The following is a 23,963-nucleotide window of genomic DNA, read 5'->3' on the forward strand; positions in this document are numbered from 1 at the left end:
GCAAGCGTTGAGCTGCCAACGACTCGGGGGCTAGTTAGCGGGGAAAGAAAGCTGCGCCTCCCGGACCGGGCCGGGGGCAGTAGCGACCCCGCAGAACCAGGTGTTCGGTATATCCGGGATAAGCATGTACCCCGAGGCCTCGGAGGCCGTGGTGGACGGGCCGACGGAGCAGGGCTGCGCGCAGGAGCCGGGCGTGGAGGAGTCGGCGGGCGACCACGGGGACGCGGGCCCACGGGGCCGCAAGGAAGGTGCAGACCGCCGCCCCAGGGAGCCGAGGGGGGGCGATGGGCTGCGCCCAGCACCACCCCTAACATTCCCAGCCAGAGATAACAATAGTAATAATAGCAGGGGCCGCAAACACTTTTTAAAGGATGCGTGCCCAGCTCTCACCTCATTTGAGCCGTGCTCCTGCCCTCTGCGGTAGGCACACCTCCCCCCATTTCATGCAGATGAAGAAACTGAGACTTGTAGAGGTTATGGAACTTGCTCCAAAGAGATCACCCTCACGAAGTCAATGACAGAGCAGACTCCTTTTGGACAGTCCGACTCCTGAGCGCAAGCCCTTAACCCAACGCACCCTTCTCCCCACCGCCCACCTGTTACATGTTTTGAATGTATCCTTTTATTGCTATCACAATGTAAGATCAAAGGCTCTGGGGACACTGAATTCACAGTGTCCAGTCCAGTGCCTGACCCATGGTAGAGAGTGAATGAGGAGCTGGTGGTTCCCGGGTCAGTGGTTGACTCCTCACCAGTTTCCCAGACAGCCTTCAGCCTCTGCTCCCACTTTGCCTGAGGCCCTAAGGGAGATCTTTTAACGACTAAACTACTTGATTTTGTTTCATTTTTTGAACCCAGTCAACAAACATGGAGCATTGACTGTCCAGGCACGCCCTGATGAAGAGCTGTAGCGAAGCCTTGTAGCTCTCTGGAAAGATAGGATTTGGAGCCACTCACGCTGGGTACAGATGCCGCTCTGCACCTCGCCAGCTTTATGGTCGTCAGCCCAGAGTTTGACCTCTCTTTGGGGGCGGTCTACTCGTCTGTAGGCAGGGATAATTATAATTAGGTTTCTGGGTTACAGTGGGCCATTAATCCACACTAGCTCCTGTTACTCAGATAATCATTACGTATATTGAGCACCTCCTCTTTCCATATTCCACAGACACTTATCTGGTGCCTCTTGTGGCTGGGCATTGGGCGCAGTGGGAAATGGGAGAGCGTAAGACACAGTCCCACACACGGAGCGTTTAGTCTGGTTCGATAGACCACAGGAACACAGGGCGCAGCAGTCCACAGCTCTTAAAGATTAAGTGCATTTGAACTGGCCAGTTTTGATTGACCTTTAAAAAAAATTAAGTGCCTTTGAATGTGCTCATTCTCTTTGTACCGAAGATATTTTCACCGCTTTTGTTTCTTTTCCTGTGGCTTTTCTTTTGGGCACTTTTAAAAAAGAAGAGAGACCATTATAACCAACACCCTTGTATCATCACTAAGAATTGAAAACAACGAATGTTTTATTATTTTTACTTTAGTCTTTTTAAATTAAAGAAATAAGACATTTCAGATAAAGTTGATGCTCCTTTTGCCCTCCTTCCCCCAATTCTCAGTCCCATTCCCTCCCCCCCTTCCCTTGTCTAGAATTTTGTGTGGATCCTTTCAATCACATCTCTCTCTCTCTTTCTCCCCCTCCCTCCCACACATGCTCTCCCCCTCCTCTCTCTCTAGATACATATATAAGTATTATTGTCCTTAAACAGTGTGTAGCATGGGTTTGTATGTTTTTAACTTATATAAATGATATCCTGTGCTTATTATGAAACTTGCCTTATTGTCTCACACACGTTTCTGAGAATTATCCGTATTTATGGATATACCTCCAGTGCATTCTTCTCCAAGGCAGAATACTAATCCATTGTTTTATTCAACCAATCACAATGGGTGAACATTTGCATTGTTGGCAGTCTTTGGCTGTTAAAAGTAATGCAGCAATGAGTATCTGTGTACACCTGTCCTTGTGCACCTGTACCAGAGCTTTCACAGAGGACCTGCCTAGAAGTGAACTTTCCATGGTCCTTACCCATGCTTTACAAATTGTCATACCTAGGGGCGCCTGGGTGGCTCAATCATTGAGTGTCTGCCTTCAGCTCAGGGCGTGATCCCTGCATCCTGGGATCAAGCCCTGCATCAGGCTCCTCCGCTGGGAGCCTGCTTCTTCCTCTCCCACTCCCCCTGCTTGTGTTCCCGCTCTCACTGGCTGTCTCTCTCTCTGTCAAATAAATGAATAAAATCTTTAAAAAAAACAAAACAAAACAAATTGTCATGCTCAGCAAGAGTACTCATACTAAAAGCAGACACTTATTAATTAAGTTAAAATTGGGCAAACTTTTTATGCATCTCTTGATCTCTGTAGAACAAATCTCTTCTTTTACAGAAATTAATGATCCGAAGGAAATATGTGTGGGTCCTTCTGACACATCGTTACCAAGTGAGCAGAAACAGAGTGGTGACAGCAGGTTGGACAGTCGCTCTGCACACCAGAGAGATGACAAGGAAGATCGTGGCCCCAGGTATGGGGGCACACTGCTCCCAATTATAGTACACATTTCCTGAGAAGATAGACGGTGTCATCGCCCCTTTGTATAGATAAGGAAATTGAGGCTTGCGGAGATTAAATAGTTGGCCCAGTGTCTGAGAATTAGTATCAGAGTCAGAATGGTCCTGCCTCTGTGGCACAATGAACCACAATGTATTAAACTTTAATGCTAGGCCTGGAGCAAGAAACATCAGTAGTTCTTGAGGACACTATTAAAAGTATTTTTATTAGAACATACATTGCAATTTTTAAGAATGCTGAAAGTAATGATATTGGATGAGGCCCTGAAAGGTATACGAAAGAAGAACTTAAAATAGCTTATCGGGAAAAAAAAAAAGTTATCAGACATGTAGGATATTTTGAAATTTGAGGAAGACATGGGTGTGGTAAAGAAGTTTTGGAAAATATTTCACAACTGACAAATGGCAATAAATTTCTTGTTCACTTCACAGAATGACTAAAAGTTTTCTGCAAAAACTCTGCAAGCAACATAAGCTTTATATTACCCCAGCATTGAACGATACACTGTATTTACACTTTAAAGGTAAGAACCTGACAGAGGTATCTCACGTGAGGGGGAAGGCTCTAGTGGTATAAAAGAATTCTTGCTGGGACCCTCTGGAGCTCTCAAAGTACACTTAAGTAGAAATTTCAGAGTTTAGTGAAGATTTGTAAAAAGCAATAATAGTTCCTTGACATGTCTTCTGTGACTGGAGTTTATAAAGGGGGCCACCAACCCTACGGATACCAAGGAAACATGTTGATATCCTTTACTTATACTTTCTGAAGGACTTATAAAGTTTTCAAGCTAGCAGTCAGTGGTGAACACTGGGCTTGGGCGGGATGTGTCTTGAAAGAGGAGGGTGGTCGGTACCTCCCAGATTGGAGAAGCATGAACAGTAGCATCGCGGGGGGCCCGTGTAAACCTCAGCTGGGGTTCATAGACCCAGCTTGTTCCAGCAATGATGAAGAGGAGGGACAGCTGCCCCTTCCTCTGAGCTCGGGGTGGCTAACCTACTTCATAGGTCCTCTGTGTGTTCCTTATTTAGTCAGTAAATGTTTACTGAGAGTCTTCTGAGACGCAGAAACGCATATGGCCAAGACATCTGGGGTGTCCTGGGGGACGGGGCAGCCACTGTGAGGCCCACGAAGGGCAGCACACACCCCTTAGAGAAATGCAAGGACTGCTAACCGGTCTCCTCACCTCCGTTGCCCCTTCCAACATGGCAGTGTCGCAGTGCGTGGGACGACTTAGCAGGGCGGTCCCAGGGGCCCCGATATTTAAGAAGTGGGAAGAGGACCCCACGGGTCAGACTTAGTGGAGACAGAAGGTAGAAGAGCTGGGAGGGAGATGTGCGCATATACTCTCCTGCTGCCACAGACCAAATCACCCCCAGACCTAGCAACCTAAAACAAATTCGTTATCTGGTCTGTTTCTGAGGGCCGGGACCTGGGGAGTGGTCATTCTGGCTCACCAGGGATACTGCAACTTTTTAATCAAAACTTTTTCAAGCAACAAAAGAAATGCCTTTTCAAAGGCTTTGGTAATAGCAGATGAACCATGAATTACAAACTCATAATGAGTTACCAAGGTAAACAGAGTGTTTGTTTTCCTAACCTTAAATTTGGCTCGTAAAATTGAAAAACGGTACAAGACCCACAGTCTGCCCTCGCTTCGGCTTAGCCTGACCCCTTGCTCGTGGCATGGCTTCACTGCGCTGCCTCTTGACTTGGCCCTGCTTTCCTTTGGCTCCTTTCAGGCAGGTCAGCCCTCCCCTCCACCCACTCCCGGCCGGGAAGGGGAGGTGGCCGCTGCAGCGCTAGGCTCCGCCCTCCAGGCCTGGCAATTCCAGCAGAAAGATGCCCTCTAAACCTCCCAGCGGTCAGCAGAGTTGGCCCTGCTTGGCTCAGTGTGACCAGCACAGAGTGGATTGCTGTGACTCAGACTGGCCGCCCAGGGCGCCGTGTGAGGGGACAGTATCCACAGAGGAATGCTCCTCAAAGAAAAGCAGCAGTGGGGGCGCTGGAGGAAGGAGGTGTGGATGGTCGGCAGGTAGTCCACAGCAAGGGTGACCCTGAGCCTCGCGTGTGTGGAGGGGCTTATCCGGCACCCCCTTCCTTCTCACTAGGTTTTGATCGCATCGAGAACTTGGAAGAGTACACGGGGCTACGCTGTCTCTGGCTGGAGTGCAATGGAATACAGAAGATCGAGAACCTGGAGGCCCAAACCGAGTTGCGTTGCCTCTTCTTACAAGTGAACTTGCTCCATAAAATCGAGAACTTAGAACCTCTGCAGAAACTGGATGCTCTTAACCTCAGCAACAATTACATCAAGACCATTGAAAACCTCTGTAAGCCGTCCCAAGAGGGGTCTTGATGCCATTTTGCCCGCCACTTTCCCCTGGGGGAGGTTCTAAAAGGGTTTCATACCTTTGTTGCTTACTTCTGCTCACCTCACCTTGCAGCCTGTCTGCCGGTCCTGAACACCCTGCAGATGGCCCACAATCACTTAGAGACTGTGGAAGACATTCAGCATCTAAAGGAGTGTTTGAAACTTTGCGTCCTTGACCTTTCCCACAATAAGCTGAGTGATCCAGAAATCCTGGGCGTCCTGGAAAGCATGCCTGATTTGGTAAAACGTGGATTTTTAGAAACCGAATCTCTCCTCCTCCCCCCCATTCCCTTCCCCTCCTTTCCTCCAGCCTTCCTCCTTCATCCAGCTTGTCCTCTTGGGGTCTTTCGCTGGAGTACCTTCAACACCAGACATCATGTCATTTCACCCACAGACACTTCAGTGTGGATCTCAGGCAGATAAGCCCTTCTTTTCCTGCTGGGTCCCCCTCCCCTTAACAGGCCAAAGGAACCAGTTCATTTCTCAGGACTCTGCCACATTCTGGATTTGATTGCTTGCGTCCCATTGTGGCATCCTGTAATCTGTTCTGCTGGACCCGTATTTCTTGTGAAATGCCAGTGGAGCCGGAGGCTTGTCCCATCCAGGTTCAGTGTTTTTCTGGGAGGGGTGCCGCTGGGTCACGTCGCAGGGCCTGTGATGTCTGCTTCCCTCTCTCGTTTGTAACTTGAAGACAGCCTGATGGAGCTCCGAGGTCGTCTGCCTACTGCAGCCAGGATAGAGCCCCATCCGTCTGTCTCCAGTCCCGTAGCAGTTGCCTCATGAGTCACTCCTTCAGAAGCCACACGGTGGCCGCTGTCCAGCCCTCCTGTTCCTGCCTCGTTTATTAGCTCGAGCGCTTCTCCCACAAGGAACTCCCTCGTCACCTAATGGTTCCCTAGTATATAGTTCACACAGAAAGGCCGTGATGAAGGCTTGGCTCTTTGTTTTTTATTCATGAATTTTCAGAGAAAGGAGCCGAGAACCTAGCAACCACTAATGGTGACAAGGGATGGTTTTGCCTTCCATTGTATCACTATGAGCTCATGGGTTTATGTATACAATATTTGATATGATTTAACCCTTGCTCTCATTTTAATTTTGGATATTCACATGGTCCCATCTTCCGGCCTGTGGCAAGCCCTCCAGGCCACCCCTTCCTGTGTCCTTTTGACTTAACTCTGGTAGCCTTTGATGGCTTCCTTGCTTGCTTGTGTGCACATGTTGTCGTGTGCTCTGGGGAACATATTAAAAATAGTACCCCAAAACCCTGAGCTCACTGTTTACTGCTTACGGTATGGATATGTAAGGGAAAAGTGAGTCGATCTAAAGAAAAATAGTAAGCAAATCATAGTTCGGGAATAATGTTCTGAGTAGACTGTCAAGGAGGACTAGCTTAGAATCGCCAGCATCCAGCGATAAGATAAAGCTGTATCACATAATACTTTTTTATTTTCTTTTTGCTTATGCCGTAATGAAGTGCCACAGACTGGGTGGCTTAAACAATAGAAATTTATTTTCTCATGATGCTAGAGGGTAGAAGTGGTCCAGGATCACAGTGTTGGGGGGTTGGTTTCTCCCAAGGCCTCTCCCCGTGTCCCGTGTCCTCCCATCGTCTCATCTGCATGTCTGCGTCCCAGTCCCCTCTTCTAAGGACGCCAGTCAGGCTGGACCAGGGCCCAGCCTGAGGACTGCATGTAATCTGAATCACCTCTTTAAAGGCCCTGTGTCCAAATGCAGCCACATTCTGCAGTGCTGGGGTTACGAAGGGAACATATGAATTTGGGGAAGGGGGGCACAGTACAGCCTGAGCCAAAAGCAGTCTGCCTTATAGTTGTTTTGTGATTGTGTTTTCTTTTTTACGATTCATTTACTTATTTGAGAGAAAGAGAGAGCAAGTAAGGGGAGGGGTAGAGGAAGGGAGAGAGAGAATTCCCAGCAGACTCCCTGCTGAGCAAGGAGCCCATTGCGGGACTTGAGCCCATGACTCTGGGATCACGACCTATGCCGAAATCAAGAGTTGGATGTTTAACCAACAGCCAGCCAGGCGCCCCGTTTTGAGATTGCTTTTAACTCCTCTGCCCGCGATGCAGCCCTCAGTCCTTTAGTGCATGCCCTGGGGTATAGAGTGCACCTCTACCCCGCTCCCCCAGCCCCATGGGGAAAATACCATCAGAACGAAGTCTGGGGACTGCTAAACTCGTTTGCAGCATATTTGTTTTCTCCAATAACACAGACCACTTTAGATAAAAAAAAAACACTTTCGTGAGTTCAGGCAAACTAGTCTTAAATGTGTCTCCCGCATGTCACCTTGGCTGCTCCCTTCTCTTGAGTGTCACAGGTGGGAAAGGAGGAGACGGGGTTTAAGGACAGGGGATGCTGCACGGGTCCCAATGACATCCAGCAGATGCGTGAGCCTGGCGTGTGGGCGCGCTCCATCCTTTCCCCGTCCATGCTTCCTGTCCTCCCAGCTGCTATGTATGCTTTCCCAAAATGAGTCCTGGCTGGGAAGGAGAGAAAACAATCAATTAGACTGAGGTTAATGTCAGCAAAAAAGCTTGAGTGAGCAAAATAATGTCCTCGCTGAGTTGGACAGGACTTCGGATGTGTTTTCCGAAATTGTTCTGGAAGGACAGTGAGATTTCGGGTCTGGAGTTCAAGTACAAGAAAGGGCTGCTCCATGATCAGGACAGGTCTGATGGCACAAAAGCAAGGAAAACCCCCGGCTTCCCTGATAAAGTCATTGGGAGGTGACGGGGGCACAGGCGTCGTCTTTATGGACTCTCAGAGCGCAGCGCATGTGAACCGTTTGAACCACACCCATGTTTTAGTAATCAGTCTGGTTCTGCCTGTACGCTTGCAGCGCGTCCTGAATCTGATGGGAAACCCCGTGATCAAGCACATCGCTAATTATCGGAAGACAGTCACCGTTCGACTAAAACATTTAACGTACCTGGATGACAGACCAGTTTTCCCAAAGGACAGGTAAGCTGGAGAGAGGCCTATGGATCACACTGTAATATGTCATGTTGAGCACGCTTAATAGTAAACTTGTACACATTTCTGACTTACGAGCATTTTCACACATCATTAAATATTCTTAGGAAACAAGTTTCATGGCTACATTATTGTTTATAATAAGTTATTCCCTGTTTTTGAGCACTTAGTCATAGATTTTTTTTCATAATCCTCTGATAACTATCCCTGCATGTAAGTTTCTGACCTCACTGCTGATTTCCTTAGGGTGGAATTCTAAGAGTTGTATCACTGGATTAAGGACTGCGGTTTGAGCCTTTTTAAAGGTGCTTGTAAATGTTTTCTAATTGTTTTCTAGAAAGTTTGTAACAGTTCATGACTTCACCAGACATAACCATATAAAAGAAACCTTCACCAGGTGAATTGATCAGTGAAGATTGTATCTCATCTTATTTTTGGGGTAACTGATAAAGTCGGGCACTCTTATGTGTTTGTCAGGCAGGTGGAGCTCTTCCTCTGTGAGCACCCCATTTATAACTTCCTCCCAGTTTCCTTTTGGAGGTCCGTTATTGGTTCGTAGGAGCTCTTTTTTCTATTAAGAATACTGAACCCAGGACTGCCATGTGTACTGTCATTACTTTTATATCTGTGTTTTTAACTTAGGTCACTATTCCTACTACCTTAGAATAAAACCTCAGTAACGTGGGCTGCTTGAAGGGAAATGCAATCTAAACTTTAGAGTACATGACATTTAAGAAGCAGCATAGCTGGTGATGTATTTCTTAATTCACAAAGGTAAATGAAACCAATATTTCAAAGAGAAGTGAAAGCCTCTACTCCAACCAGGTGGGAAAACAAGACCACCTGCTTCTGGGAAGTTGATGGGGGGCTGATGCCCCCAGTTCCGAGGCACCCAGCCCTGGGGGCAACGGGGGGACACCGAGCAGAGCCTAGGTAATGACTTCAAAGCCCAGCTCTGCAGCCCTGAGCTCCGTTCCCTTGGATGGGCTCGCTAACCTCCCAGCCTCACGTTGCTCATCTGCAGAGTGGGGACAATATGACCATAGGGTCCTTATGAGTAACGGGTGGGATTTGAGAGGTACCGGGATCAGAAGGAGTGAACCAGTGGGAGGGGCTGCGGCTAAGGATTCTGAACCTCCACCAGGGGCGGTGCTAAAAATGGGAACAGGGATAGGAGCCTGGCCCCTTGCGTAGAGCCGCTCTGGTTCAGGGGTCGGACTCACCCCTCTGGTTCAGGGGTGGGTTTGAGTCCTCATTCCTTCCATCCCTAGCGGTCCCACAGCAGCCACTCGCTGTTCTCCCTGCCTGGGGAGCTCCTCACAGGTGTTTACAGGTGTCCGCTCACCTGTCTCCTCAGTAAGCCCTCCCTGACCCACCCCTTATCTCAGGAGCACCTTTTCCACCTGGTGTCTCTTTAACTGGATTTCTTTTCTTTGCACACATACTTGTTTCCGTCTTTAGGGTCTATCCGTCCCCATAAAAAGGCAGCTCCGACAGAGCTTCTCTTACCTGCTGTATCCCCAGCCCCCACAACAGTTCTCCCACTTAAAGTGTGCAACTCAATGGTTTCTAGTATATTCACAGAGTTGTGCGACCACCACATCAATTCCAAAATATTTTTATTTCCCCAAAAGAATAACCCTTACTCATTAGCTGATATTCCTCATTCCCCCCTCTGCCAGCCCTTGTCTCTGTGGGTTCTCTTCTATTCTGGATGCCTCGTATCGATGGAATCATACAATATGTGGTCTTGTGTGATTGGCCTCTTTCACTCAGTGTGACAGTTTCAAAGTTCACGAACGTCGTAGTGCGTAGCAGGAACTCATTCCAAAGTAGCGTCCCCAAAGAATATTCCGCTTGGAAGTGCCACGTTTTATCTAGCCATCAGTTGATGGGTTTGGGGGTTGTTTCCACGTTGGGGCTATTGTGAAGGGCGCCGCTACGAATACTCACGTGCAGGCTTTTGCCTGCACGTTTTCAACTCCGTCGAGCAGATAATACAGAGCACGGCGCCGGCTTGTGGGGCAGATGTCGTGGTGCTCCGCTCCGTAGCTGCCCGGCTCTGTTCCAGGCTGGCGGCGCGGCCTGCGTTCCCGGCGGGAGCGGGGGTGCCTGGTGCCGCACCTTCTCGCCCGCGTCTGTTCTGGCAGGCGTGATGTGCTCTCACGGCCGTAACCCGCAGTTCTGCGATGTCGGAGGTGCTGAGTGCTCGGCCACCTGCCTGTCTTCTTGCTGAGGTGTCTAGGTCATTTCCCGCTGGTTTTCTTTATTGTACTTTTTTTTTTTTTGAGTTTTCGTTGTTTGTTTGTTTTGGATATAAGCCATTTATCAGTTATCTTCCCTGCACATATTTTCTCCCAATCCGTGGCTTCTCGTTTCATTCTTTTAAAGTTCCTCTATTTTTAGATGGTGTTGTCTTACATTCATGAGTCGTAGAAGTTCTTTATGTATTCTGCCTACACGTCCCTCAGTAGATGTGTGATCCCACATTCTGTGGGTTGTCTTTTTACTTTGTTTATGGTGTTCTTTGTTTTCCAGACATTTTTAATTTTGACGGCTCTGACTTATTTTTCCTTTTATCGCTGGTGCCGTCGGCATCACGCGGAGAAGGCTCTGCAGACCGTTAAGGAGGGAGGTGTGCGTGTATTAACCGGGATCCTTGCGGCCACACATCCCGTGTGCCTTCAGTCTGGTTTGGGGGAAATGAGCGAGTTTGGTGAGACAGTCTGTTTTGAATTTACTTTTAACCTCCTGAATTTCTGTTTCTCTGTTTGTCCTCATCCACAGAGCTTGTGCAGAGGCCTGGGCCAGGGGCGGGCTTGCCGCTGAGAAAGAGGAGAGACAGCAGTGGGAGAGCAGAGAGCGGAAGAAGATCGAGGACAGCATCGAAGCCCTGGCGATGATCAAGCGGCGAGCGGAAGAGAGAAGGCGGCAGAAAGCCAGCCAGCAGGAAGGTACGCGCCCGGGATGGGAGCAGCTCCCAGGGCTCCGTCTAGACCAGGAATCTGGGCTGCTGAACTTGGTCTTTATTCTCGGGGATTTCTTTCTGACCATTCATTCACACACGTGTGGATCCGTGTGCATGTGGCCTCACCCACCTGCCAAGCGTTGGGAAGAGCCCAGCATTGATAGGCAGTTTCAATCCACTTTCGGGGATGAAAGCATGGTTGTGTTAAAATAGCCTCAGTTTCCCAAAATAAATAATGTCTTAGTTTTCCAGGACTATCCTAACAAATTACCATAAATTTAGGGGCTTAAAACAACACGTTTATCATCACAGTTTTGTAGGTCAGAAGTCTGACGTGAGTCTCATGGGGCTAAAACCAAGGTGTGGGCAGGGCTGCGTTCCTTCCAGAAGCTGCCGGGGAGAATCTGTTCTTCCGTCTTTTCCAGCATCTAGAGGGGCCCTGGGCCTGTGACCCCTCCTCCGCCTTCCTCTGCAGAACCTTCAAATCTCTCTCCAGCTCCGATACCCCGCCCTCCTCTCCTAAGGATCCGTGTGGTGACACTGAGCCCACCCACATAATCTACGATCATCACCCCATCTCGGGGTCCTTAATCTCATCCACAAAGTCCCTTTAACTGCATGAGGTCACATATTGACAGGTTCTGGGATTAGGATGCGGACACCTTTGCGGGGCCAGTATTCCATCCCCCACAAAGGAATATCGTGAATTCATATCAAAGCAGTGTGGTACTATCCTGACTTCATGCTGACCCCACGTAGGGCTGCTGACGGCAGTGACACCAGCCAGCATCTAGACCAGGGGCTTGGTCTGCGCCTTCATCCCGTGTCTCAGCCACACGGTTATTAAGGTTTTCCGTGACTGCTACTGCTCTTTTAAATCCACTGTCTGCACACAGAAAGTTCTCTCTGCCCATGTGGAAGGGAGGGGGATAAAGAAATAGGTTTTGGCACACACGTCGGGCCCACATACGTTCTTGCATGAGGACCAAGGACACAGACATTGTCACAGAAGCCAACAGGGAAAGAACAGGGTTCTGTGCCTCTGAGGAGACCACAGTTTCCCTGGGGAGGTGCAGAGGACTACCAGATGCCCCTGTTTGGAATTCAGTTGTAAACTGGGAAATCAAAGAAGGTTAGCTGGCTTGGGCAACATCACATCAAGAAGGGCCTTGAAAACCAGCCCTGACATGACAGGGAACAGGAGGTCATGGGCCATGAAGTGATGTTAGTGGCATGAGCTTGGTGGCTCATGTGGGGGCAAGGTGGCCCAGTGCTGGGGGGCCACGCAGGGAGCCGCAGCCCTGGTGCCACAGAATCACCGTGGAAAAACATGGAGGCCCTGGACCTTTTTTTTTTTTTTTAAAGATTTTATTTATTTATTCGACAGAGACAGCCAGCGAGAGAGGGAACACAAGCAGGGGGAGTGGGAGAGGAAGAAGCAGGCTCATAGCGGAAGAGCCTGATGTGGGGCTCGATCCCATAACGCTGGGATCACGCCCTGAGCCGAAGGCAGACGCTTAACCGCTATGCCACCCAGGCGCCCCTGGACCTTTTTTTTAATTGACATGAAATTCACATAAAATTAGCCATTTCGAAGTGGCATTTGGTATATCACAGTGTGATACAAACAGTACCTCTGTCTACCTCCAAAACATTGTCATCACCCTGGAATCAAACCCTGTGCGGGTGAGCAGTGACCCCCATGCTGTCCGCCGCCAGCCCCCAGACCCATGTTTCTGGATGCTTCTTATACATGGAGCTCTCCCCAAGATGTGACATTTTGCGTCTGGCTTCTCTTACCTGGCCTGGTGCTCTGGGAGTTCCTCCAGGTGGTCACACGATCAGTACTTCTTTCCTTTTAATGGCCTCCTTGGCAATTCAGTCCTGTGAACTCAGAATGGCAGCAGCACACCTTCTCTGTGGGACGGACTGTGCTCCCTCTGGTTAGCCCGGACTGGAGCCGACAGCCTGCGCGGTTGTATGAAACCCGCCGAACACTCAAAAGGCTCAGGATCACCCGATTCCTGGCTCGGCAGGACCAGGGAGGCCTGGGAAATGTGAATAAAGCCCAGCTGGTCTATTCCAGGATCTCAGAACCTGTCTCCCCGGCTTGCCCTCTCTCACCCAGTTTCAAGATTCTGTCTACGCCCGGGTTAATGTAAATGAAGCCCCCTGCCTCCCCAGTCTACTGCCCCAAATCTGGAACTCGGAGTCACCTGCCCACACCCTATGTCCCTGGCCAGCATCTGGTAAAGGCTTCCAGGGAGAGAGTGAATCCTGGGTCTGTGCTGGTCCAAGCCTGGCGCAGGATCCTAGGGACGGTCCTCAGGCCACCTTGATAAGAACCCCTTCCTCATCCTGTACCCAGTAGAGGAGCTCGAGTCTCCATGTGACACATATTTACTGTTTCTCACCTAATTACAAAACGTGAACACACCACGCATAGAAAACAAGAAAGCACCGGTAATAACAAATTGTAGCAAGAACCACTCAGTACTTAGCGTGAGCATTTCCTGGCTTTTCCCCATGCATGTAACATTTATGGATTTTTACAGAAAAATGGCATAATTATTTTGCTTTCTGCCTATTGTTTTAAATTAGCATACCATATTTTCCATAAAGTCGACGTTCTCCTATAGCATTCTTCTGTTCCAAACTTTTTATTTTGGTATTTTTCAGTTTCAGAAAAGCTGAAAGAATAGTAAAACAAACAGCTGTATGGTGCCCGCTTAGATTAGATGGTGTTCAGTATTCTCTCTCACACACGCACACACGCACACACGCACACACGCACGCGCACTCCTGTTCTGCCGAGCCATTTCAAAGTCAAGGTAGACATCATGGCCCTTAAATCCCAATGTTTCCGCGCCCATCTCCTAAGAGCCCCCGCACGGTCTCCTTCAAGGCGTGTCCTGTGCCACTAGACGGATGTGCTGAGCGCCACCCCCCATGGACACTAAGCTCTGCTTCCTCAGCGCTCAGCACACTTTGACGGACACCTTCGCTGCGTCCCCGACAGTCCCCCGAGCTCACCCCCAGCAGTTCGCTGCGTGTCCCCGAGAGACGTGCAGACCCCCCTGTCCTCCCAGGCCATTTCCTGGCTCACCCTTGGACTTCTCTTGTTCAGGGGAGGAGCCGGCGCCGGAGGAGAGCAAGAATGTGGATGGCAGTGTGTCAGGGAAGGAAGAGCCTCGTGAGGAGGGGGAGAGGCGGCAGAAAATGGAGCAGTTTGTCAGTGAGAGCTTCGAGGCCAGGGATGAGCTATTCCCGGAGAAGTCGGGTCTGGTGGCGGTCAGCAGAGAGACCGAAGGCCAGGAGCCGGCGGGGCTGTGCCTGGAGGAGGCCCTGAAGCCGGCCACCCCCGGAGCTGCCTGCGAAGGTAAGGAACTCAGGGCGGCACGGATGCACCCCCGGGGTCCAGCCTCTGAGCCGCGCACCTGCGGGGTGTTTCCGATGGCTGTGCCTTTAGGATAAAGTACACGTGTTGTCTCATGTGCTAGAGCAGCGCTGCCCATGGAGATATAGCGGGGCCGGTACTGCGTTTTCTAGTGAACAGAGTAAAAAAGGCATGGGTGAAACACCAACATTCTATTTTAATTGAACCCAACATACCTAAAATATAATCACTTGAATCAGTGTAAAATTCTTCATGAGATACTTGTATTGGCACCGCGTCTTCAAAGCCCAGTGTGTCTTCGACGCGGCACATCTCAGTGCTGATGCTGCCCTTTCAATGCTTCCGGGGAGATGGAGTCCCGCTAGGAGGAAGGAGTTGTTTAACGCTGCTTCAGTTGTAAAATGTAAGTGAATTAAAAATAAAAACCAAGTAAGAACTTCAGTGCCTCAGGAGTACCGGTCCCATGTCCGGTGCCCAGGAGCCAGCCCTCCGTGGCCGTGGCCGTGGCCGCCGCAGTGGACGATGTAGCTGTGGGCAAAGCAGGCCCCCTGGTGGGGTCTGCCACGCTCCCTGGGTCCCTCTGACTCACGGATAAACCCAGGACTTGCCCGGGACGCTGGCCCATTGCTGTGGCGTGGGTGAAGGTGAGCCGGACCTAGGGCAGGCCCATCTGTAGGGCCTTGAGAGACGGGGAACGGCTTGTCCCCCTGAGCAGCATGTGGGGTCTGTTGGGGGAGCTCAGCTGTTTGGCCCAGAACACAGGTTCCCAGAAGGAAGGTCCCCACTGTCTGGGAGAGAACTTCAGAGTAACCCTGTCTGCAGAGCGCCAAGGACACCAGCCAGAGGGGCAAGGGCCACACCCCAGGGTGCCAGGCATGGCTGAATTCTCTTTCCAGATAAAGGATTTGGACAGAGCAGACCACTTACAGTGCTTAACCCCAAGGAGGCCCACCCCACTCCCTCCTCCAAATAGTGCCCATCCACGGGGATTTAGAGCCACATCCTTTTCTCCAGTAATACCTGAAAAACCTATCTTGTAGGCCAGTCTTTCACAGGCTGTGTGTGGGAAATAAAAATACACAGTAGGAAGGGGGTGTATGTAGGGAGGGATGGACCTGACCCCCTTCAGGAACTCAGGGACACCGTTCTTGTGGCACTGAGCCCCAGGAATTCCCCAGGGATCCCGGCCAAGGGAGCAAGGGGCCATGGATGGAAAAGAGGAAGGAGCACAAGGGACAAGTGCGCTCACAGGGCAGGCCCAGCCCCCGGGCGACACAGGAGGGAAGAGTCCTGTGTGAAGGGCCACGGCCACAGTCATGGAAAGAGAAGAGTGCTCCCTGGTGTTCGGCTCACCTCTGCAGGTGCTGGTTTCAGCTCTCCAGACTTCGCCACGAGGCTGGAATGCTGCTCTGAGAAGCACGACTTGTTTTGAATAACTTTTTCCTTAGGAAACACTCGTGGGCTGCTTTGTACCACCACGAGCTGGCTTTGCTGCATGGGGCTGCCAACCCCCCACGGCCTGGTCATCCTTGTTTTCTGGACGAGAATGTCTACCAAAAGGGTCCTGTTTTCCCTCCAGCTTCCCACGGGTGGAGACGGGATAGGCCTTATTGTTTAAAAGGTGCAATAGTGGTGTGACCATGTGCTGCGCAGCGGGTGTCACCAAGCACTCCCCCGCACGCTCGCCCCTCCGGGAGCCTTTGCTTGGAAGCTGCACCTGGTATGGGAGCAGAGTGGCCTGAGAGGGACCCCAGCTTTTGTCTTCCCGAACGGATGGAGGCACATTTGAAGAGGAGCTGGCTGACCGCAGCAGCCGTGGTCTAGAGCGCGAGACACAGCCAGCTCTGTTTACCCAACATGCATGGGTGGGCGGTGATGACCAGAGCTTCCCAGGCTGGACTTGCGGGGACCCCATTGTATGCAAGTGGAAAGAGAGGCTCAGAGGGGTGAAGTAACCTGCTCCAGTGGAGAGCGAGCACACGGAGGATGAGGGGATTGAAGGCAGCACCACCTCCAGAGACCAAACCTCACCCATCCTCGCTCCGCCCGCCCCAGCCTCTACTCTCTGCCCCTCCTGAGCTCACCCCTCTGGGGTCGGCGGCCCGAGAGGTAAACTGGGCTGGCAGAGCAAGGAGATCCTTCTTCCGCTTTGATTCAAATGACTCAGCCCCAAGAAAGGCGAATCTACATATAAAAACCTTCTGTTTAAAAAAATTACTTTCCATTCGTTTTTCCTGCATTGGACCGTCTTTCCTCATAGGTGAAGGATGGGGGCACGAGGAGCTAACCGACATGAGCAGTTCTGCTGCATTTTCTGTGCAAAGTCTGGGACCTCCTCCTGCAATCAGGAGTCACTGGGGGCTCGCGGAGCAGAGTCAGGACTCGGAGCCTAAGTCATCTCCCCATCCCCGTTGGGAAGTCTGCATCTCGGGGCAGACTGCACGTGCACCATCGTGGAAATCACAGCCTCTCTCGCCTCTCATTCCATTCACCCTAGAAGGGCCTTGGCTGCTGTCTGGTGGTCCCCAACATGGTCCAAGAACCACACAGGGATTTCACTAAGACACACTGTGTGCAGGTGAGGCAGTGCAGGTTCTAGACCGATCCCCTGAGGTCAAAGCCACGTCCAACCCCTCCATCAGCTAAGTGACCTCAGGCAAACCCCAAAACCTCTGGGAGCCTGTTTCAGCCTCTGTGAAATGGAAACTGTCTCTGCCACAGATTGAATGACGCGTGTCAGCCATGCCCCCAATAATTGTTCATCTCTTCCCTGCTTTACCTTTTTCCAAAACAAAGCCTAAGCAGATCGCTTTTAGGAAACAAAGCGACCCACCGCTGCCTTGACAAGCTTCTGGTGGCTGGGAAGTTGGAGACTACGGCACCATGAGCAGGAAAGGGGTGCAGGAGGAAGGGCTGGCCGAAGGGGAAGCAGACCAAGGTAGTAATTACAAGCACCAAATAGGAGAAGCCACAGGGATGGCCACGTGGAGACCGTGACTGCTGGGCCTAGTGAGGGAAGGGCTTGGGGTCATCCACAACAGCAACCACGGATACCTCTGGGGCTCTCTAGGCCAAACTGGACACACCGGACCTATGTGTGATGAGGAAAGCTGAGCCATGGATCTCTAACAACGGAAGCCACAAGACTGAAGAGCAGCGAGAGAACAGGACCCAAGGATAGGCTTGGGGACCTCAAAAAGTGGGAGCCTGGAGTAGGAAGAGGAACCCATCCCAATTTCATGTTTGCAGGCCACCCTGCATTATTTATTTTTTAAGATTTTATTTATTTGAGAGAGAGAGAGATGGAGATAGCAAGAGAGAGCACAAGCGGGGAGGAGACAGAGACGCAGACTCCCCGCTGAGCAGGGAGCACAATGTGGGGCCCAATCCCAGGACCCTGAGATCGTGACCTGAGCCAAAGGCAGACGCTTTACGGACTGAGCCACACAGGTGTCCCATCCCTTCGTTATTTAGTGGGCCTCCCTGACACTCGCACTGCCACTGGGGACAGGCGGTCCCCGCGGGTGGTGGGCTCAGCCCCTCCTGGACTCTCCAGCCTGCCTCCCCTCCACCTCCCCAGGCAGCCTTCATCTCCTTGCCCACCAGCCAGGCCTTTCCCGGCACTTGTGTATTCCGCCTGCTCCCTGGCTGGTACTTTCATCTTGTTGGAGTCAGGGCCACATTCCAGCAAGAAGGTGGCTCTCCTCCTCCTCTCCTTTCTCTTTAGACAGAACCCTGTCCTAACCTGGGAATTCTCGTGGCTTCTGTCCCAGGGACTGGCCTCCCTCTGCTCACGCTTGTCAGCCTGACCGCTGCGCATAAAACTCGCCCCAAGGTGAATAACCCTGTGTTGTTGTTCTCAGAACCGCCCCCCCAGACCGTGGTCGCCGGGGGTGAAGCAGGCACAGAACTGGGCGGAGACGATGATTTAGAAACCATCACACTGGAGGTGAAGGAGAAGTTCCTCATCGACGTACGTAAATAGTCTGGAGAGAAGGGTCTGCTTCACAGTTGGTATCAGATCCCATAGAAACCTTCCAAATCCTCACTAACCAAAGTGTGCTCCGTGGCCAATGGGCTTGACATCCCCGAGCCGGTTGGAATTCAATCCAGACTGGGCCAGACCTGCCTTGTAACACGATGTCCCCCGGTGTTCATACACGTGTGTGTTCGAGATTGAGCGGGGCTGGCCCAGATGTTGCCCCTCCAGCTCCCTCTATGAAACCTGATTTGTTTTGCCCGAAGTCACACAGCAAAGTAACTCTGTCTAGCAAGCCTTCTACAGAATTGTTAAGACCGTGACATTTATCAGTGGGGCCTCCACCGCTCCCTGGCCAGCTGTGTAGCCTGTTGCCACTCGGGCTTCCTGATGGGGGGCCCGTGTGGCCTGGAGAACGCTCTTCCTCCCGGCTCTTCCCGTATGGGGAACGGTCACAGGAGCGGCTATCATGGGAGTTCACGCATTTCCTCAAGACCCCCAGGAAGCGTGCCTGGGGGGGACAAGGAGTGGGGAGGCATCTGTCACCCCCTGAGCCTCACGGCCAGCAGGCAGCTGGGGCTCACTCGGGGCCCCGGGAAGGACGGCCAGCAGCTTTGCCTGCCCCCACCCACTTCCCTGGTAAACCGCACAGCTTCACATGGCTCAGTAGACTCGCACTGAGCACAATGTTCAGAGTGGGCTCCCAGTTTTCGGAGCCCATGAATAGTAAGAAACAACACTGGGGAGAGAGAACCAGCTATGTCTGGGACAACCAATAGAACGTAGGTTCTTATCCTGCCTGGCACTGTTCTAGACAGATGATGGATTGATTGAACCTTCCCATAACTCTAAGAGGCAGTAGGTACCATCATCATCCCCGTTTCACAGACGAGGAGACAGAAACAGAGAGGCGAAGCAACTTGTCCAAGGCTCCACAGCCAAGCCGTGGTGGGGCAGGAATACTACGCGAGGCACTGCGGCTCCGGAGTTCCTCCATCGAACCGCCCACTGTGCTGCTTGCCCCACGTGCTGGCCTGCTGGCTATGGAGGAAGAGACAACCATCCACAAACCCACGACACAAGCCCCCCCACCTCCAGCCCCGGTCGTGGGGAGGCCTGAACCATACTCATGTTACACCACAGAGTCCTAAGCAGTGCCTTTGGTTTGGGCCCCATCGTTTCCCCCAGAGGCGCTGGCTGGGTCTTTGATGACAGAGGCATTCCTGCCCACCTCCTTCATCACTGAGGTCTGGACACACGGGGTGGCGCTGTGTGTGTGCTGTGAGTGTGCACGGCTCGCCCGAGGGCTTCGGGTCCTTCCTCGTTCCTCCTGCACGCTCTGCTTGCACACGACCCTGACTCGCGGGACCCTGTGCATGCCACCTGGTGACAGGGGCTCGTTTGTTCTTCTAGGACCTGCCCGACTTGGAAGACGCTGACACAGGCGAGCCTCTGGAAGGCCAGGACGAGGTCACCAGCCCCGTGTCCCCACATCAGCCTGATGTCACTGTCACCCCGGTCCTGTTACTCACAAGCACAGATCCTTCACACACGTCAGGCACCCCCACACCCCTGCACCCCTGGGTCTCCCCTCTCCAAAGCAAAAGCAGCTGCTCACTCACGTGAGGTCTTACAATTAAGCCCTTGGGTCTTCCTGAACACACATCGGGCACTGATCTTTAATAACTGCTCACTGTATATGATTACCTGGGAACAATGTTCTGTCCTGAGGTGGCAGACGTTCATTTCCGGAATGCCTGTCCTGTAGCGACGCACAGACGGGGAAGGGGAGTGTCCGAGGCAGAATGGGGGGGGGGGGTTCTCTCACATTGACCAGCACTGCTGGGGCCTGTGTGCGAGCACACCGTATGACACCATCTCTGGGCAGGAGCTCAATGCCAAGGAAGGAAGCACACACGAGCCCACAGTTCCCGTGGACAACTCCTCTCCAAGGAGGCCACGTCCTATGGAGCATATGTCAGCCGGAGGCTGAGGCTCCAAGCGGAGCCAACTTGGAGCCCCGGGAGGGTGTTGGAGTGGCAGGTGCAGAGCGGGCGAGGGGAGTGTGGCTGAACCCCCGACATAGGGCCAGACAGGAGTCCTGCTGGAGAGCTCACCACCCCTTCGGGGGATCCGGAATGGCTGGCCACGGGGATTGGTCCTGAGGCCTCACTTCTGGGAGGGGAAAGTGTGGGGCTCCCTCGGTCTTTCTTGTACGTGACGAAAGAGTATTTTATGATCAAATAAAAAAGCAGCATCAGCACTGGGCATTTTATGGTGACCATGATGAAAGCAGAAACGTTCACACGTCTTTTTTCTCTTAACAGATGTGCCTTCCAAAGGTTACAGCCATCTCGAGCTTGAGTGATGACAGTGACCCTGAACCGGACTATTACTCACTCCCAGTACCGGCAGACACCCCAGACGCCCTTTCAAACATATTCGCAATCCCCAGGGACACCTCGAGGAAGGCTGACACACCTTTCACCAACATATTTAAAGCAGCAGCCGAGAGGGACTCAGAGACGCCAAATAGAGACACCAAGTCCCCACGCCCGCTGATCCAGGAGCTCCACAGCAAGGAAGCTTCGGGCCAGCCACTGATGCCCCCAACTTGCCAATTGGATGCCACACCAGCCCCTTCCAGTGAGGACGGGGACAGTGACCTTCTTCCAGCCTCCCCACCAGGTAACACCACCTACTTGCAAGACCACAGGGGCCCAGGCTTGGATGGGGGGAATGGAACTGCTGCTACCCGACCCCGGGGTGGGGGGCAGCCGACAGGTTGGAGAGGCCACGGAGAGCGCTGTAGATCATGTCCCTGCTTACGGCTGCTTGCTGGCCTGGGCCGAGAAGCCGCAGAGCCGACCTGCTCCTGGTCAGGCGGGTTGGCCTCACCAGGGCTCCTGATGGCCACGTGGGTCTTGGTGGGGCTCGTGAACCTGTGTTTTCACCCCCGTCCTCACTGCCTGATCCTCGGCCTCTCCAGAACCAGGCTTCTGAGGGTGGGCAGGCTCTGCTGACACGACAGGGAGTGCGGGACAAAATGAGGGTGACTGCTGGCCTGAGGGTGGAGGATGGGGTGAATGCTGAGGCGGTGGTGCTGGTGGGGAAGGGAGGCTCACCGGGCAGGGGGTGGCCAGAGCGACTGGCTGGGTGAGGCAAGTCACAAGCTGACCGGTCAGCCTGGCCTGGCGCTGGGGGCCCATGCACACCGCCAGGGAGAGGCACATGTGGGGAAAGCGGGGTATTGTTCTTAGGTAACGAGCCAAACGGGGCGGGGTGGGATGATTAGTTCAGTCTCTGGGCCTCTGCTGAGCCCAGGCGAGTCCTGACCTCGCGTGACACTAGCTGGTAGCCAGGCTTCTTTCTCAACACCAGCTTGCGCGCCTTACTCAAAGCCTGCACGCACAAGAAGAGGGGCTGACCACAGGTCCCGAGAACACAGCTACCTTGTCTCCTAACTCCTTAGGAAACATCACTGACGAGAATGAGGCACGATCTGAGATGGAGCTCGCCGAGCCCAAGGTGGGAGAAGACCGGGAGGACATTGAATTTGGCTTGGACTGAACCCCAAAGTGGCCCTTCTGCCCCTAGGCTAATGGGGACAGCGAGCCGGCAGCTAGGGTCCCCCCCTCCATGGGCACGGGTCACCCCCTTGGCTGGGCTCCCCTTCCTTCCAGAGTCGCAGTTCCTGAGAGCGCTCGGGCCTCGGCTCCCCCTCTGCGGGCATCTCTGCAAGTAGGAACAGTGGTGTTCCTGCCCTGGAAGTAGAACTCGACCTCCCCCGGTCCTCTGTGGCATAGGCCGTGCGACTGAGCATTACAGACATTTCGGTACCCACGTGAGTCAACGTGCTATTGGATTATTTCACATCCGCGCGAGTCCTGTGTGATTCCTTTCACCAGGCGCCACTCTTCACGTGTGATGAGAAATCTAGATCAAATCCCGGTGTCCCGTGACATTCTGAGGGGCTCTTTTCCCCACAAGGGAGCAGAATCTTCCAGAGCCACACGCTTCAGAGGCGAGTTTAGGCATTACACATCACGAGCTGCGGGAGGGGGCGCTGCCGGCCTGGGAAACCCCATCACTCCAAACCACGTTCAGCTGCCAAGTTTATTCAATCCCTAAACGTGGGTCCAAAGTGTGTCCCTCTACAAAACATTAGGTGACGGCAGAAACTGCTTAACAAACACAAACTAAGCAGCACCCGCAGCTGCGGACTCCCAGCGAGCGCGGCGAGGAACTGGCGCCGTTACATTACCCCGGCATCGGGGTGCGGGACGCAGCAGGCCCGGCTCCTGTGCAGTGGAACCCATGGCCTGACCCGAGCCCCTGCTCTTAAGCACACACCGTCTCCTGGAGGGAATCCCAGTGACACTGACCTTCAGGACAGGACCACTAGGGCCTTCTCAACATGCCTTTTGGAATGGTCTTCTAGCAACAGCATAAAGAGAAACGACTTCTGTTGTCCCATTGCTCCGGAAGCAGAAAGGCCTGTACCCTGGACGCTGTTCTCTTTTCACCTCCCAGCTTCCAACCACAGAAGGCACAGCAGGTCCAGGATGAAGGGCTCTCCGGAGGTGAGGTCGAGCTTCCCGGGCCCTCAGAAGCCCATGCGGGGCTTCTTCCGGTGGGGCTGAGAGCCAGAGAGGACAGGCGCCTGCTGCCTGGAGGGCGTGGCCCGGATGCTGGAGGTCTGGGAGGAGGACACAGTGGCGCCTCTCAGGGTGTTCCTTCGTGGCGGCAGCTCGGCTGTGCCATCTGGAAGGGTCTGGGGCCTGGAGGGCGTGGCCCGGATGCTGGAGGTCTGGGAGAGGGGCAAGGAGACACCTTGGGGGGTGTCCCCTTGGAGCGGTAGCCTGGCCATGTAGTCCCGGAGAGTCTGCTGCCGCTCCGAGGGGACATCCCGAGCCCACAGCTCCTGAGTCGACTCCTGGGAGGGCGGGGTCACTGGTGGTCGAGGCCTGGCCTCAGGGGATGCCCGATCTGGGCTGTGAGGGGGGCTGGTGGCGTCTGAGAGGTCCAGGCGGCCACTGAGCGAGGAGAAAGTGCTGGACAGCTGAGTCCGGCGCTTGCGCCGCTTCGGCTGTCTCCCAGGCCCGGAGCTCCTGCCCTGCTGCCTCTCCCACCAGGTGGCCAACTGGCCTTCCCAGGCTGCCTCCAAACGTGTGCTGAGCTCATCCTCAGGGCCTGGCTCGGGGGTGGGGGGCGGCTCCGCAGAGGGGAGCGAGCCCAGGTCCCTCTGCCGCAGCAGCCGCCCTTCAGCCATGGCTGCTCGGAGAGCCTCCGGCCCTTTTGGCTCCACCTCCCTCTGTTCCATGCGGCCTAGCAGACGGCGGTGGGAAAAGGTGGGTGCTGCCCACACAGGGGGAGCCGGGGGCACCTTCAGCAGGGCCTTCAGCCACCGGCTGCAGCAGGCAGTGGCCTGGGGAGTCCAGGAAGCTGTGGAGGCACAGGAGTTAGGCCCGGGGTCTGCCTGGAGGTGGAGGCGCTGGTAGAAGACATCCCCAGCCACCGAGAGCTGGAAGAGCGACAGGACTGGCTCGGAAGCTGAGGATGGGATGGTGGCAGCCAGACCTGGACACAGGAGTGACAGTGACGCCAAGGCCCAGCGGGGTGCAGCCCCCCAACCCC

At 53.1% G+C, this 23,963-nt stretch overlaps 2 protein-coding genes across 5 annotated transcripts in view; one reads left to right on the top strand and one right to left on the bottom strand.

The window, feature by feature from the left end:
* DNAAF1 (dynein axonemal assembly factor 1) lies at positions 1–21,921 on the top strand. Its single transcript, XM_045796110.2, has 12 exons — positions 1–248; positions 2,435–2,570; positions 3,049–3,140; positions 4,726–4,947; positions 5,062–5,228; positions 7,849–7,970; positions 10,770–10,936; positions 14,078–14,329; positions 18,211–18,320; positions 19,740–19,796; positions 20,654–21,014; positions 21,799–21,921. The coding sequence occupies exons 1-12, from the start codon at positions 125–127 to the stop codon at positions 21,894–21,896; spliced, it is 1,908 nt and encodes a 635-aa protein (XP_045652066.2). The 5' UTR covers positions 1–124; the 3' UTR covers positions 21,897–21,921.
* The window catches only part of TAF1C (TATA-box binding protein associated factor, RNA polymerase I subunit C), an 11,010-nt gene continuing 7,617 nt past the window's right edge, over positions 20,571–23,963 (bottom strand). For all 4 annotated transcript variants that reach the window (XM_087870648.1, XM_045796103.2, XM_087870649.1 and 1 more), the window contains one exon: positions 20,571–23,906. In XM_087870648.1, coding sequence (XP_087726774.1) covers positions 22,933–23,906 — 974 coding nt within the window. In that variant the 3' untranslated portion in view covers positions 20,571–22,932. The remainder of the gene's footprint in view (positions 23,907–23,963) is intronic.

Source organism: Ursus americanus, chromosome 21, assembly GCF_024610735.1.
Source record: "Ursus americanus isolate L20-20 chromosome 21, mUrsAme1.1.p, whole genome shotgun sequence".
Taxonomy (NCBI): Eukaryota; Metazoa; Chordata; class Mammalia; order Carnivora; family Ursidae; genus Ursus; species Ursus americanus.

Bases quoted from the DNA above. Each gene is read 5' to 3' on its own strand.
- DNAAF1 (XM_045796110.2), top strand. From the start codon at position 125: ATGTACCCCGAGGCCTCGGAGGCCGTGGTGGACGGGCCGACGGAGCAG. The intron at 4,948-5,061 runs GTAAGCCGTCCC...CTCACCTTGCAG, and splicing joins CAAGACCATTGAAAACCTCT to CCTGTCTGCCGGTCCTGAAC. The intron at 10,937-14,077 runs GTACGCGCCCGG...TCTCTTGTTCAG, and splicing joins GAAAGCCAGCCAGCAGGAAG to GGGAGGAGCCGGCGCCGGAG.